At 39.6% G+C, this 14,083-nt stretch overlaps 1 protein-coding gene across 6 annotated transcripts in view; it reads right to left on the bottom strand.

Annotated features, from left to right (window-relative positions):
• col5a3a (collagen, type V, alpha 3a) overlaps positions 1-14,083 on the bottom strand; it is a 168,148-nt gene that overhangs the window by 51,334 nt on the left and 102,731 nt on the right. For 5 of the 6 annotated variants that reach the window (XM_058050244.1, XM_058050243.1, XM_058050242.1 and 2 more), the window contains 3 exons: positions 4,189-4,356; positions 3,907-4,120; positions 1,981-2,143 (listed from right to left, as the gene is read on the bottom strand). In XM_058050244.1, the coding sequence (XP_057906227.1) occupies positions 1,981-2,143; positions 3,907-4,120; positions 4,189-4,312 (501 nt within the window). In that variant the 5' untranslated portion in view covers positions 4,313-4,356. Of the gene's footprint in view, positions 1-1,980; positions 2,144-3,906; positions 4,121-4,188; positions 4,357-14,083 lie in introns of those variants that run through there. The other variant, XM_058050247.1, reaches the window with a different exon arrangement.

The following is a 14,083-nucleotide window of genomic DNA, read 5'->3' as shown; positions in this document are numbered from 1 at the left end:
TTTAGTGGTGCTCAGGGGCCAAGAATATTTGCAAAGTTTAATATTTTGGAAGTGGTACTTGGTGTTAAAGGGTTTGAGAACCACTAGTTGTCAACAATGCATTGAAAAATGCGACCAAGTGGTTAGCGAGCAGGCCACACAGCTAGGAAACCCGAGTTCAATTCCACCCTCGGCCATCTCTGAGTGGTCTCTGAGTGGTTTTCTCCGGGTACTCTGGTTTCCTCCCAGATTCCAAAAACATGCTAGGTTAATTGGTGACTCCAAATTGTGGAGTGTGAATGGTACACATATATTTAAATGTAATGACATTTAAATGTATATGATGTATCATATACTGTATTTATAACAAAGAAAGAAAATCACAAAAAAACATTTTTTGTGGCATAAAAGCATGGCTCCAACCACAATCTATTCTGTGCCACATGTTGAAAACCCTGATTATATACTTTTATGAATATAATTAGAGTTATAGAATAGAAAATGTATCAATTCACGATTGCACTCAAAAGGATTCAAGGATTGTTTCTGTTGTGCTGTTATTGTCTCTCTTTGTATTGTCCCCGCACTCCCACCTCAGTTTTAGTTTTTCTTCTTTTCTATCCCCTCCTGCTCCGGTTTGACAACTCCAAATTTGAATAACAATAAAACATCAAATAAAGCCAAATAATACTACATATATCAGGATGGGCTGCACAGTGGACAAGTGAGAAAAAACAAAGAGACCAAGACTGAGACATACATTGGATGTAAAGTCATTAAAAAAAAAAGGAAGTGGGCTAGCGTAAAAGTAATTTACTGCCTGGGTGGATCAGAAAGGAGTTAAGTAAGTAAAAGCACGAGGAAGGTGGGCAGGTCCCCAGGCAACAGGTGGGCTTTTCCACTCATCAGGACCAAAGCACATCTGGTTTCTCCTGGTGAAAGTCAGAGGGGGGGTGTCTTGTCTATTAGACTAACGACCCTCTTTCAATACTTTCATCAAGTTTAACAACGCCATCTATTCTTTTGGTACACCAAGAAAATTCCGAATAAGATTTTGGAAGTAGACTAGAGTTCCGTTAACGACTCACGCCTCAGCATATCAAACTCCTCCTAGTTTTTCTTCTCTGCTTTTGAACACCTCATTTACCTTTGTAGCACTTTGTTCCTCCCACGCTTGATTGACATGAGACCCGTGTCAACCTCTGGCCTCTTGAACCGCAAATTTTCTTTTGAGTAGCTTTGAAGCCGGCACAAAAGATGTCACGTGCACATCAGAATGAATTCAAATGGAGCTTCACCCACACTAGTTCCGACCAAGTACAAATTTAGCACCCTTTTTTTGTAAGTAATGAATGTTCTCAAGAATTAATGCATATATAAGATACAGAATAATTCATCTACTCCTGAACGGCTGCACACAAAAGGGAGAAATATGTCAAAATATGAACCACTACTGTGTTGCCAGTGTTATTATTTTTCTGGAAAATACACCACTGGAGTTGCTGTTATTGATTGACTTCAAATTCTCCCACAGCACAAAACACCCACTGTAACTTTAGGGTGTTTTTGCTCAACCACTGACAAATTTGTTATATAACATTAGGAGACTGACAAGCGCATGTGTGTAAAATTTGAGCAGGATTAGTTGACAAACATGGCCGCCACCAAGCAAAATGTGGGCTGGACTTGGCAAGTAATTATCATTGACTATTTGTCTAATGATTATAAAACTTTCAAAGCAATTTGACCACAACCCATATAAGGGCGCCTGTATGTTTAATTCATCACTTCTAACATTATATGAACTGACTTATGCATTTCATTGAAAGACTTCATGCGCAATAATTCATTTTTCTGCCATAACTCGCAGAGCTTTCCATGATCTTGCATACATATTTAAAATGTTCTCTTCCTTCTTCTCGTTTATTGCTTTTGAATGTTACTGCAGAACCAGACCCATGGGTAAATCTAATGTAAAAGCAATGAATGCATGGGCTATACCTGAAATACACCTTGATCCCCAAGTCGTGATCCAAACACTGTGATGCCCTCCGTGCTGATGATGGCCTCGTCTCCTCGTGCTAGTTTTACGGTGTCTACCTTCTGACAGTCCAAGAAGAGGGTGACAGACTCACCCTTAACGCTGTAGGCTATCCTGTGCCAACTGGAAGCAAAAAAAAAAAAAAAAAATCCAGATTACTTGGAGAATAATGGAAAAATTGCCATACATGTCCTCCTCCTATCTCAGTGTCACAAACATCTGTAGAAGAACAAAGTACCATCAATTCTGGAATATAAGGAATATAAGCCGCGACCATCAAATTTAAAGAGAATTTGTTCCATACTGTATATAAGACGCACCATGGTACAATGGGATATTGACACAGAAAAAAACACTATAAACCTTGCCATTCTACCTGCATTCCGCGTTCCCCGCATCACTTGTTAGCTAAGTTAGGTAATTTTTCATCGGAGTTCAACACTTTTTTCTGTCCATGCAGAAGTAGTAGTAATCCTACACTTGAATAAATGTACTTAAGATTTGCAGATCAAAACACGATCGCTGTGTAAGACTTCAAAACATGACGTAACCTTTTCAATTTCGTGTTTCGGCACTCTAAGCTTCATGGGAAGCATTGTTCTTTCAGTTACGTAATTTTTCATCAGAGTTCAACACTTTTTGCTGTCCATGCAGAAGTTGTAGCAATCATACACTTGAATAAATGTACTTAAGATTTACAGATCAAAACACGATCGCTGCGTAAGACATGTGACATAACCTTTTCAATTTCGTGTTTCGGCACTCTAATGCTACGTTCACACCGACACCGAATGTCGCGCTTTGAATCGGCGACGAATTCGGCGTCATTTTTCAAAAAATCTCACGATCTCCTCAGATATGTTTATGCACTGATAAGCTCTGATACGCTCTGATACGAAATTCGTTCCCGCTTTAGGCGACAAATTATTTCCCAACTCGCTACGGCTACTCATGCTTTGATGCCGATTGATCAGGATTTGTTACGCTTTAAATCACGCTTTGATGCGCTTTAATACTCATTGATAAGCTTTGGTGTGCTTATCACGCTTTAAATAACGCTCTGATACGATTATCAAGCTCTCTTGTGCATTGATAGGCTCTGTTAAGCTCTGTTACGCAAAGGAAAATTTCGAGATCCCGACTGCATCCCGCCTCTGATCCAAAGCATATATAAAGATGCAGCAGATCCATTGATCCTTTGAACCAAGCTCTGTTAAGCTTTCCTACGCTTTGAGCAAAACTTTGATAAGCTTTGTGACGCTTTGATAAGCTTTAATACGCTCTCCCCGCTTTACGCAATTCGTGACAGATCGCCTCAAATTTTTAAACAGTTTAAAAATTTTTGGCGCTCTTGCCGAATGTCCCGAATTGCTCAAACCTTTCTTACGCTGTATTACGGTCTTTATGCTTTCATTAAGCTTTGTTACGCTTTGTCGCCGCTTTGCTCGCCGATTTATTTATTCATTCGCCATCGATTCGGCGTCGGTGTGAACGTAGCATAAGCTTCATGGGAAGCATTGTTCTTTTAGCCGTAAATTAGACGCATCATTGTTTCAAGCCGCATGGGTTTGAAGCATGTGAAAAAAGTGATGCAGTCCCATTGTCTTACATCATCCTCCATGAGTTGTGTTTTGAATTTTTTGTCGATTCTGATAGTAAGATTGTAAGAGTTGTAGTTATCGTCCTGTACATTGTGTTTTTTTATTTGTCATACTGTAGTAAAGATTGTAGTTTATGTTGACTTGTTTATGTGGCTTTATGATAAGGCTATTCATTGCTATTTTCTGCCTTGTTCTAATTGATGCTTAGGAATATATAAAAAAGTCCTAACCTCAGCTCCACAATGTCAAGTGTCCAGTGTGATTCAAGTTCCTGCAAATACCCACCCTCCATCAGTGAGATTGATGCCCTTGAAAGCGGGATACTTGTCTGGTTTGGGCTGCCCGTGCTGGTCCTGATACAGAAAAACAGGCGAAGGGCCCACTTCAAGTCCAATCTGCTGCACCCCCTGCTCATTGTACACTGACAGCAGGAAAAAACGCAAACCCTTTTGGGCTCGCACGGTGGCCATTAGGGAGAAATCTGCAGGGAATTTGGAATCTGGAGAGAAGACATACTCATAAAAGTACAGTCGATATGAAAGTTAATAAGCAATAAAAATGCACTACCAGGGAAAAGCTGTTTAGTGGGGGCACTGAGCTGAATCTTCTGGTCTACTTTGTAGGCCCGCTGGGTTCCCTCTACACCCTTCCGGCTGCTGCAGAAACCAGGATGCTTGGATACGCCCTCCATGTTCTCAGATAGCTCCAGCACTTGTAGAACATCAATGGAATGAGCTGAGAATGGAAAAAAAAAATCACAATAAGGACACTATCTTGTCTTGGAATGGATGTTGCTTCTGGCAAGTATAGGCATCTCACTTGTTGTCAAAGTGGCAGTTAAAGTCGACTGCTGTTGTTGTGGTCTCGCTCGGTTAAGTGCTGCTTGTTGCTTTAAACAGGCAGGATTTAGTGTGGCTGCAAGCTGCTCTTAAAACTAACTTCCTAAGGCTTCCTGCTTCCTAAGAGTCGGAGGAGGCAATCTTCCTTGGAGATGTTTAACGGCAGGTGGGCCCGGGTGGTGTTGTTGTTGTTATTATTATGGGATAGGGGTGGTACAGAGCCCCCCCACCACCACCCATAATAATCCCGTTTCAACACACCTGACAGCTGCACAGGCCAGCGGCACACTGAAGTGTTTGGATGCTCGGTGTTATATAGGAAAGCAATATTGTTGTTTTGATGCCTTAGATGTTTGATTTCCGCGTAGCATATGTGAGGTGAAAACAAACAGCCAGAGTGAAGAATTAGTGAAATAATGCAAATGCCAGGCAGTATTATTATTTTGATTACCACAGTTAAAGTTGCACGGCGGTCGAGTGGTTAGCGCGCAGACCTCACAGCTAGGAGACCAGTTCAATTCCACACTCGGCCATCTCTGTGTGGAGTTTGCATGTTGCATGAGTTTGCACTCCCACCTCACTTTTAGTTTTTCTTCTTTTCTATCCCCTCCTGCTCCAGTTTGGCAACTCCAACTTTGAATAAGAATAAAACATAATAAATAAAGTCAAATAATACTACATATATCAGGATGGGCTGCACGGTGGTCAAGTGCTTAGTGCACAGGCCTCACGGCTAGGAACCCGAGTTCAATTCCACCCTCGGCCATCTCTGTGTGGAGTTAGCATGTTCTCCCTGTGCATGCGTGTGTTTTTTCCGGGTTCTCCGGTTTCCTCCCACATTCCAAAAACATGCTAGGTTAATTGGCGACTCCAAATTGTCCATAGGTATGAATGTGAGTGTGAATGGTTGTTTGTCTGTATGTGCCCTGTGATTGGCTGGCGACCAGTCCAGGGCGTACCCTGCCTCTCGCCCGAAGACGGCTGGGATAGGCTCCAGCAGTTTTTTTTAGACATGCAGTTTGTGTTCAAGGTCAAGAAAATATATTAAACTGTTAATTCATTCATTAATTTTCTAGCGCTTATCCTCACGAGGGTCGCAGGGGTGCTGGAGCCTATCCCAGCTGTCTTCAGGCAAGAGGCCGGAGAACACCCCCCACCACCACACTATGAATTATTATGAATTTAAATATTTATACAGGGCTGCATGGCTGTCGAGTGGTTAGCGCGCAGACCTCACAGCTAGGAGACCAGGGTTCAAGTCCACCCTCAGCCATCTCTGTGTGGAGTTTGCATGTTGTCCCCGGGTACTCCGGTTTCCTCCCACATTCCAAAAACATGCTAGGTTAATTGGCGACTCCAAATTGTCCGTAGGTATGAATGTGAGTGTGAATGGTTGTTTGTCTATATGTGCCCTGTGATTGGCTGGCGATCAGTCCAGGGTGTACCCCGCCTCTCGGCTAAAGACAGCTGGGTTAGGCTCCAGCACCCTTGCAAGGATAAGAGGTAGAAAATGAATGAATGAATGAATGAATGAACAGTTAACAAAACATATGCTTAGCAAATATGTAACTACAGTCCAAATCCTGATAAAGAACGAAACTGATGGAAGCAGGATGGAGTTCTGACTACTGTATTCCTAATATTCTTAACATCTTAACATCATCAGGAGTCAATAATTTCCTGTCATGCCACCTTAAGGTGCTTTTTTTTTACCCCGAAGTGATGACATTTTGACTTTCTCTATATACTGCAAGTTTGGGCTCCATGTTTGTATTTAATTAGGATCATTATCTTGGATCAAAGCCTGGTGGTCTCTGGATCAAACCATCTCATTAGCACTTCAAATTGTAATCATCTCAAATAAGCATCCTTCATTCCCCATGTGGACGGATTTTACCATTACTCAGACGTTGTTTGCAGATAAGTACCACATTGCATTTTGCACAGCAAAGAGTGTTTATGCCAAGCCTGCTTTGAGTGCTCTCCCTTCTCAGTCCCTAGGCGTTGCAACAAGGCAGCAAATCGGATAAGCTGTGAATCGCGGCCAGGCAATGTCGAAAATGTCATTTTAAAGACCTAAAGGTTCATGGAAACATGCAAACAGTAGAAATATTATTTGTACATGTGTCCATCATAACCCAGAACCTGTAAACGATATACCTAATAATAATAATACCTAATAGTGCTTTCATACTAGCGCTCCACCAATGATGCATGATGCATAATTCAACAAACAAACAAAACAGCCACAGACTTTCTAGCCGTGCAGGTTAATCTGCATCCTTGAAGAACTCAGCAGCATCAAATCCATATCCTACAAGCTCCAGGCTAAACGCCATTAAAATGTAAGACGGCTTGGTGCCAAAGCGCTTTATTGCCCACAGTTGACTTTTTATGTCAAGTTGTGTTTATGTTCAACCGGCTTGTTATAAAATCTGTCCGATTCTCCTGTGAGTTCTTGTTTGATTTCTGACTGGAAATAAATTTCCTTTGGGATAGAAAAGTTAGAGCGTGTATTTGAGTGGACGGACAATTCTGTATTAAGTTGTGGTTGTGCCAAAAAGAGATGATTCAATGATGTGACTTATAGAGCAGTGGTAGCAGCTGTGGGGTAAATATTTTTGAAAAATTGTCTATATAGCCACAAAATCAGGGTAACATGCGTATAAAGCTGAAAAACAGTCACTCACTAAAGTTTTTTACATCTTTTAGCATCTTTTTACTGTCAAAAACAGCACCTTAACATTGGTAATTGATTTAGTTCATTAACTATGTTAATTGTTCTTTGCGTAATTAACACATACGCATCACGGCAAGCCATGGCTCTCTGTTATGATGACAGACAGCGTCACTTTCGATGTCAACAACAGTACAATTCCAACACCTAACATGTATCTCCAACTCTAAAAAATCGCGTCTCCTTGCAACCACACTTCCTCATTGTTACTAGACATTAGCCACGTATACATGGACCCAAATATTCAGATTGCATTCGGGTTATTTGCTCAAACGGAAAGAATCTAACCTTTGTATACACCTCATTCCAAAAGAAAAGTGCCAATCCGAATGAACATATAATCGGATTCACAGGGGTGGAATATTCCTTTCGCCAATCCGATTGAGGTATCTTGTACCCGCTCAATCGGAAAGTTGTCAGACCGCGTTCTTCTTAATCGTGTTTTTCTTCTTCTGTTGTTTATTGGCGGTTGGCAAGCAGCTTTCGTGTGCATTAGCGCCATCTGTGGAACAGAATCTAAACCCTTCTATACGCCATTCACAAGTCCAATTTTTCTTAAGAACAAATATATATATAAAGAAAATATATGTCTATATAAAACATGTCCCGAGTTTAATTATACAATTTAATTTGATCTTTTCCTGTTTAAATTAATTTTAACTTGGGTGCGTTCTTTCAGCGCATGCTCAGATATGACGTAACACGCAGCTCAAGACATTCTTCGCTTTTAAAAATGGAGGCAAGCAATTGGCACTGGACTGCTGTGGAAAGTTTGTTTTTGATCCAAACTAAATTTTAAGACTGGACGAAGGAAAAACTAGCAATACGGAGTTATTCCAACAAGTGAAAGAAAAACCCGGGAAAGTTGGTATCACGTGATGCTGGTGTTTACGCTTTACTGGGCATGCCCCATTGACTATTCTGGTTGATTATAGCGGCGCATGTAGACAAGAGATTTGAATATTCCTTTCCATGTATACCTTTGCTTTCGGAAAAGTCATTTGGAAAGATTCCATTCGGAAAGAGAAATAACTCATGTAAACGTGTCTAATGTAATTTATATTCTTCAGTCAGATTAGGAATAAGGCATGTGGGATTACAGTGGCATTTTGCGTACAGTAATTCAAATAGCTACATTTCTGTTGTTTATGTTTGTCTATAATGCCACAAAAATGGAGGGAAAAAATGCTTCTAAGGGTGCTCAGCACCATCATGCATGACATAGCGCAAGACCATCAGGGGAACTGTAACAGTTCAACAGAGTTTGATTGTGTTTGCATGTTCGGATTGGTATTTTTTTACTCTTTAGAGACACGTAGAAATATCTAAAATGACTTGAAAACAATGCCAGTATAGTATAATAATATTTTCTGACTCTGTGGGAGGACCAGCACTGATCATGTCTGAGAAGCAGGTTGATACGAATATTTAATCGCAAACATGACAACCTGTCAGGACTCACCATATATCACATTTTGTCTTTTTTGTTGCCCAAAGGGCGACATGTTCCAGCAACACAAGACTTTCATGTTCAAAATCAAAACAAAAAGTAAAAAAAAGTCCAAAAAAAGAGAACAACATGAATTCCAGCCACGGAAAAAATGTGCTTTAACAGTGTTTTTATGCCTTTCACACCAAAGTCTACAAAATAAAGTAGATAGGTTTGGCAAGCTCGAAAAGTTGGACTCAGGAGGATGCTATTATGCTAATTGTTTGTTGGAGCCTCTTTTTCCCTTTTCTTATTGTTCACACTTACTGCAGTTTTGTGGTTAGCATATTATCAGATAATTCCAAAAAGACTGAGGAGTATTGTTTTGAAATCACATAAGGTCAGAAAACATGGGAAAAAGCAAAAACTTTACAGTGCTGAATATCATAAATAACGCACATATTTTGGCCTGTTTGCGTTTTCTTCTTGTTTTTGACTTCACAAAAATCTACTTTCCATGTATCATTTCAGTCATGCATGGACATAATGTGTTCTCTTGTGTTTTGTATCACTAAAACCATGTCACGGAAAACATCCCTCCGCTATGAGTCACACCACCTACACATCCACAGTCCAGCCCGACAAATACCACTAGGCCTCAGACAATGCTACACTGTAAACTGTGAACTGCTGCACATGGGAGTGACAGGGGAATTGAACTAGAAAGCCAGCCAAAAGGGATTCTGGGCAACGGGATTTTCCCATAGTTTTTTGGACCGCACCCTGAAAAAGCAGAGCGGAGGGGAGAAGGGAAAATGGGTAATTGAAGTTGAATTTTCAGCTCGGTATCTGTGTCTATAGAATAGGTGCAGCATGTACGTATATCAAGAACATAGAACTGTACAATGTACAGAAGAAGCTATGTCAATGTATATGTCAATCCAAAGAGGTTTCTACAAGGCGCCTTTATTGTGAAAAGCCTTACTCACTTGAAAGAATAAATGCAAAATTCAAATTTTGGAGTGTCCAGCAAGAGCACTGACCTCAAAAAGTACCTTTGTACTTCGGTATGAGGTACATTATTTAAAAAAAACAAAACAAAACAAAAAAAACTGTATTATGGAAAGCAGGAAGTGAACAAATGTAACAGTTACTGATTGTAAAAGTATCAGATGGAGGGGTAGGATTTAATAAGCTTTGCTTCTTCCTACTCCTTTTGGACATGTGGAACTGTGAACTGATTATGTGATGCATTCAATTGTAATCTGATGCATGTTCAAATTAAATAAAACCATTACCATTACCAAAATCTTTTAAATCTCTTGGAAACAACCGTTGATTAATCACCGAATTAAGCAATGGTGGATAAATGCAGTGCACTACTTGGCTGCAACCAGCAGAGGCGCTGTTCAATCAAACATGACTAAAATATTGTCTAAAGAAGCCCAGAATGTTGTTAGTCAGGGGATAATTCTTCAAATAAATGACGTCATATAGACAAAGACACTCTCCTCTGTATTTCCCGATGTCTAAAATTAATATAAAAATACTTAAAATTAAATTAATCAATGCATTTTTATGTATTTATCGTAAATTTACTTCTCTTTAGTTTTTCACATTTTTAAAAAAATTATTATTATTATTTATTTTTCCCCATAAAAGATTTTCTTGTTCCACTGAATTTTTAGACTGTGGAATTCAGTTTTTTTTTAAATATCTCTATATATTTTTTAGCGATGTCCGATAAATATATATCGTCCCGATATCAGCATAAAAATGCAATATCGGTTGATATCAGTATCGGATTTTCCCAGATCATAAAAAACGACATTAAAAAAATGCTGTACACAACGAATATGTGTTCATTCCACCACAGGAGATAAGTCATATGTAGACGTATCGGTATCTGCTGATATCGGTATCGGAAATTGAGAGTTGGACAATATCGGACATTCATTAATTCATTTTCTACCGCTTATCCTCACAAGGGTCACAAAGGGTGCTGGAGCCTATCCCAGCTGTCTTCGGGCGAGAGGCGGGGTACACTGAACTGGTCGTCAGCCAATCACAGGGCACATATAGACAAACAACCATTCACACTCACATTCATACCTATGGACAATTTGGAGTCGCCAATTAACCTAGCATGTTTCCTTTTATTTACAAATGTGGGTAATAAGAGTTTAAAAGTCAATATAGGGGTGTTATTTCATGTCTAGAGGGCTCCAATAATGCTTAAATATTCATTAATTTTCTTCCTGGATTGGTTGCCAGCCAATCACAGGGCACATATAGACAAACAACCATTCACACTCACATTCATAACAATATCGGACATCCCTAATATTTTTATATTTAAATCAAAACGATTGATTGGAGTTGTTGTTGTTTTCACAGGCAAAGAGCTGTGTTCACTTTCCTTGTAAATCTGCTAGATACACTGCAAAACAAACATGGTGGTAGCTAATCAAACCTGAGCATAAAATCACCAAAAAAACTATTTTCACTTTCGCCCTTGTCAGATTTCCTCTCAGATGTTTGCTCTTCGTGTACAAGCATATAAAAAAAAAAGCTAATTTTAACACCACAACACAGGACGTCGCTTTCTTCAAGGATTTCAAAATAAGCAGCAGAGTTCATTATTATTATTATTATTATTACTAGAAGTGGTATTGGATCTGCTTTTAGGTATTGATGACAGCATTTGAGCACGAAAAGACGAGAGAACGGTTGGGAAAGAGCTGGGAAAGATTTTGAACATAGTCTCAGTGGAGACGTCTCATGCAGTGGTGAATATCAAATATGAGAGCAATGATGAAAGCAATGCGTCAAGATCATATTCCTCCAACCTTATGGCATTAAATCACCCTTTAATGATAGATACTAGCTAATCATTTATCTATGGAGCTGGACATTGATGGTTTTTCCCATCCTAATGCCAGTGTGAAACTAACGTTGTCGACAAGCATGGAGATCTTAATGTGAGTCTGGTCGCAGATAAGATCAGCGGTGCATACTTCGCTTTCCACAGTTTGTTCACTACGCGCCTTTTGTTGACAGGATGATGGGCCAAAAGGCCAAAAAAACGCCGGACCCTTTGAGAAAACACCTGCCCCTCAAGGCCTGAGCATATGTTTATACTTCTACTCTTTATAAGAGTCGAAAAAAAAGTGTCTTATCGCTTAAAACAATGTCAGGGAGGGTAAGTTGAGAATATCTGCTAGCACATTTTAGCACACAGCATACATGCAACTAAAGCACATGGGTTCCACACTACAGTCATGTATATGCATGACAATTCAACCCAAGCGTCATACATCATAACACTTCATGGCAGCTCATAAGCGTCAAACCATCCATCACGAATATATCGCTTCATCTACAGTCTACTGACATTTGGGACGCGATGATTCCTAGGTGTTCAGAATGCTTTGGAAGACATGATGGAATACCTGGAATATAGATATCTTCAACATTTTTACACAACAATTAGCAGCAAAGTCATTTTGCGAGGCATGTTTTTCAACCAAATAAACATTTCAAATATGTGCTTGTCAGTTTCCTTTTTTTTGAATATAGTAATCCCTCGTTTATCGCAGTGCATCGTCAATGTATGAGTATAGAAATAACACAGCTGCAGTCACCTTTACACTCGTATTACCCAATATAGTACACACAATAAATGTAAATAAGCCATTTTAGACATAAATAATCATGCTTGTGTGTGTTACTATAAATGTGTTTGCGAGGGGACCTGAGTGAAGGGTGGACAGGAAGTGACGGTGGGGGTTCAGAATTGAGTTTCAGCAAGTTTCAACGTATGAGTATAGAAATAACACAGCTGCAGTCACCTTTATACTCGTATTACCCAATATAGTACACCAAATAAATGTAAATAAGCCATTTAAGACATGAATAATCATGCTTGTGTGTGTTACTATAAATGCGTTTGCGAGGGGACCTGAGTGAGGGGTGAACAGGAAGTGACGGTGGGGGTTTAGAATTGAGTTTCAGCAAGTTTCAAGCAAGTATAGAGTAATCACTCGTTTATCGCAGTGCATCGTCAATATATGAGTATAGAAATAACACAGCTGCAGTCACCTTTACACTCGTATTACCCAATATAGTACACAATAAATGTAAATAAGCCATTTTAGACATAAATAATCATGCTTGTGTGTGTTACTATAAATGTGTTTGCTGGGGTCCTGAGTGAGGTGTGGACAGGAAGTGACAGTGGGGGGTTCAGAATTGAGTTTCAGCAAGTTTCAACGTATGAGTATAGAAATAACATAGCTGCAGTCACCTTTACACTCGTATTACCCAATATAGTACACAAAATAAATGTAAATAAGCCATTTAAGACATAAATAATCATGCTTGTGTGTGTTACTATGAATGTGTTTGCTAGGGGACCTGAGTGAGGGGTGGGCAGGAAGTGACGGTGGGGGTTCAGAATTATCGCCCATGTTTTTATTAGGAATTGTGAGATTCAAACCTGCAATAAAAGGCTGTTGTTCAGGCAATCAATACTGCATTTATTCTTCTTTCAATGAGTCTTCTGAATGCCTTATATTTGCATTTTAAGCTCTTTTAGCCATCATTATGCTTTAGAAAAAACATTGTTTACATATGTGTATTTTTTACTAATAATGGTATTCAACCACGGAACAAAAAAATTCTGTGCCTTGGATCACTGTACATACCATATGATGTAGTGCATGTTTTGACAAATGTTAACAAATCCTCACCCGTTTGTGTTCAGGAGTAAATATGTTGCCTCACAGCAGGACACTATATATATCTATTCGCCTATAAACCTTATCATATAGGTTTATTTATCATATAGGTTTACAACCCCGCCTCTCGCCCGAAGACAGCTGGGATAGGTTCCAGCAACCCCCGCGACCCTCGTGAGGATAAGCGGCAAAAAATGAATGAATGAATGTAAAATATTAGAGATATTCTAATCATTTTCAACTCACAGGGCATTAATGCTGGCTCACTATATGGCAAGTTCCCTAATGATCAGTCGCAAAGTGTTAAAAGTACTGTCATTAATATGCAATGTGTTTCTAATTGCCATTGTTGTAAAGTGTTACAGAATGTGTAATTCAGCTCTTTTAGTGGATGGCATGAGATAGTTCAGGTGCTCCTAATGTATAAAAAAGCCTTCCTCTGGAGGGAGACATCATTAACACTAAACATCAAATCCAAAGTGCGCTGGCAGGTTGACAGGAAGATGAAACAGGAGCCATATTAGGGGAGACTTAATGGGGAAAAGTCACTCTGCAGCGACCTGCATGGAGCAACTTTCCTCAGAATTTTTTTTTGGGGGGGGATCGGCGATCATAAAGTGAAATCAGATGACATGTACTTAAAAAGCCTTTTCGCAAGATGATGATGATGATGTCTTCTCATTTTAATGCTGCAGGAGATGTCTCCAGCTTGTCCAAC

Source organism: Doryrhamphus excisus, chromosome 15 (genome assembly GCF_030265055.1).
Source record: "Doryrhamphus excisus isolate RoL2022-K1 chromosome 15, RoL_Dexc_1.0, whole genome shotgun sequence".
NCBI lineage: Eukaryota > Metazoa > Chordata > Actinopteri > Syngnathiformes > Syngnathidae > Doryrhamphus > Doryrhamphus excisus.
The sequence above is the reverse complement of the archived record's forward strand: the minus strand, read 5'-3'. Positions and strand labels throughout refer to the sequence as shown.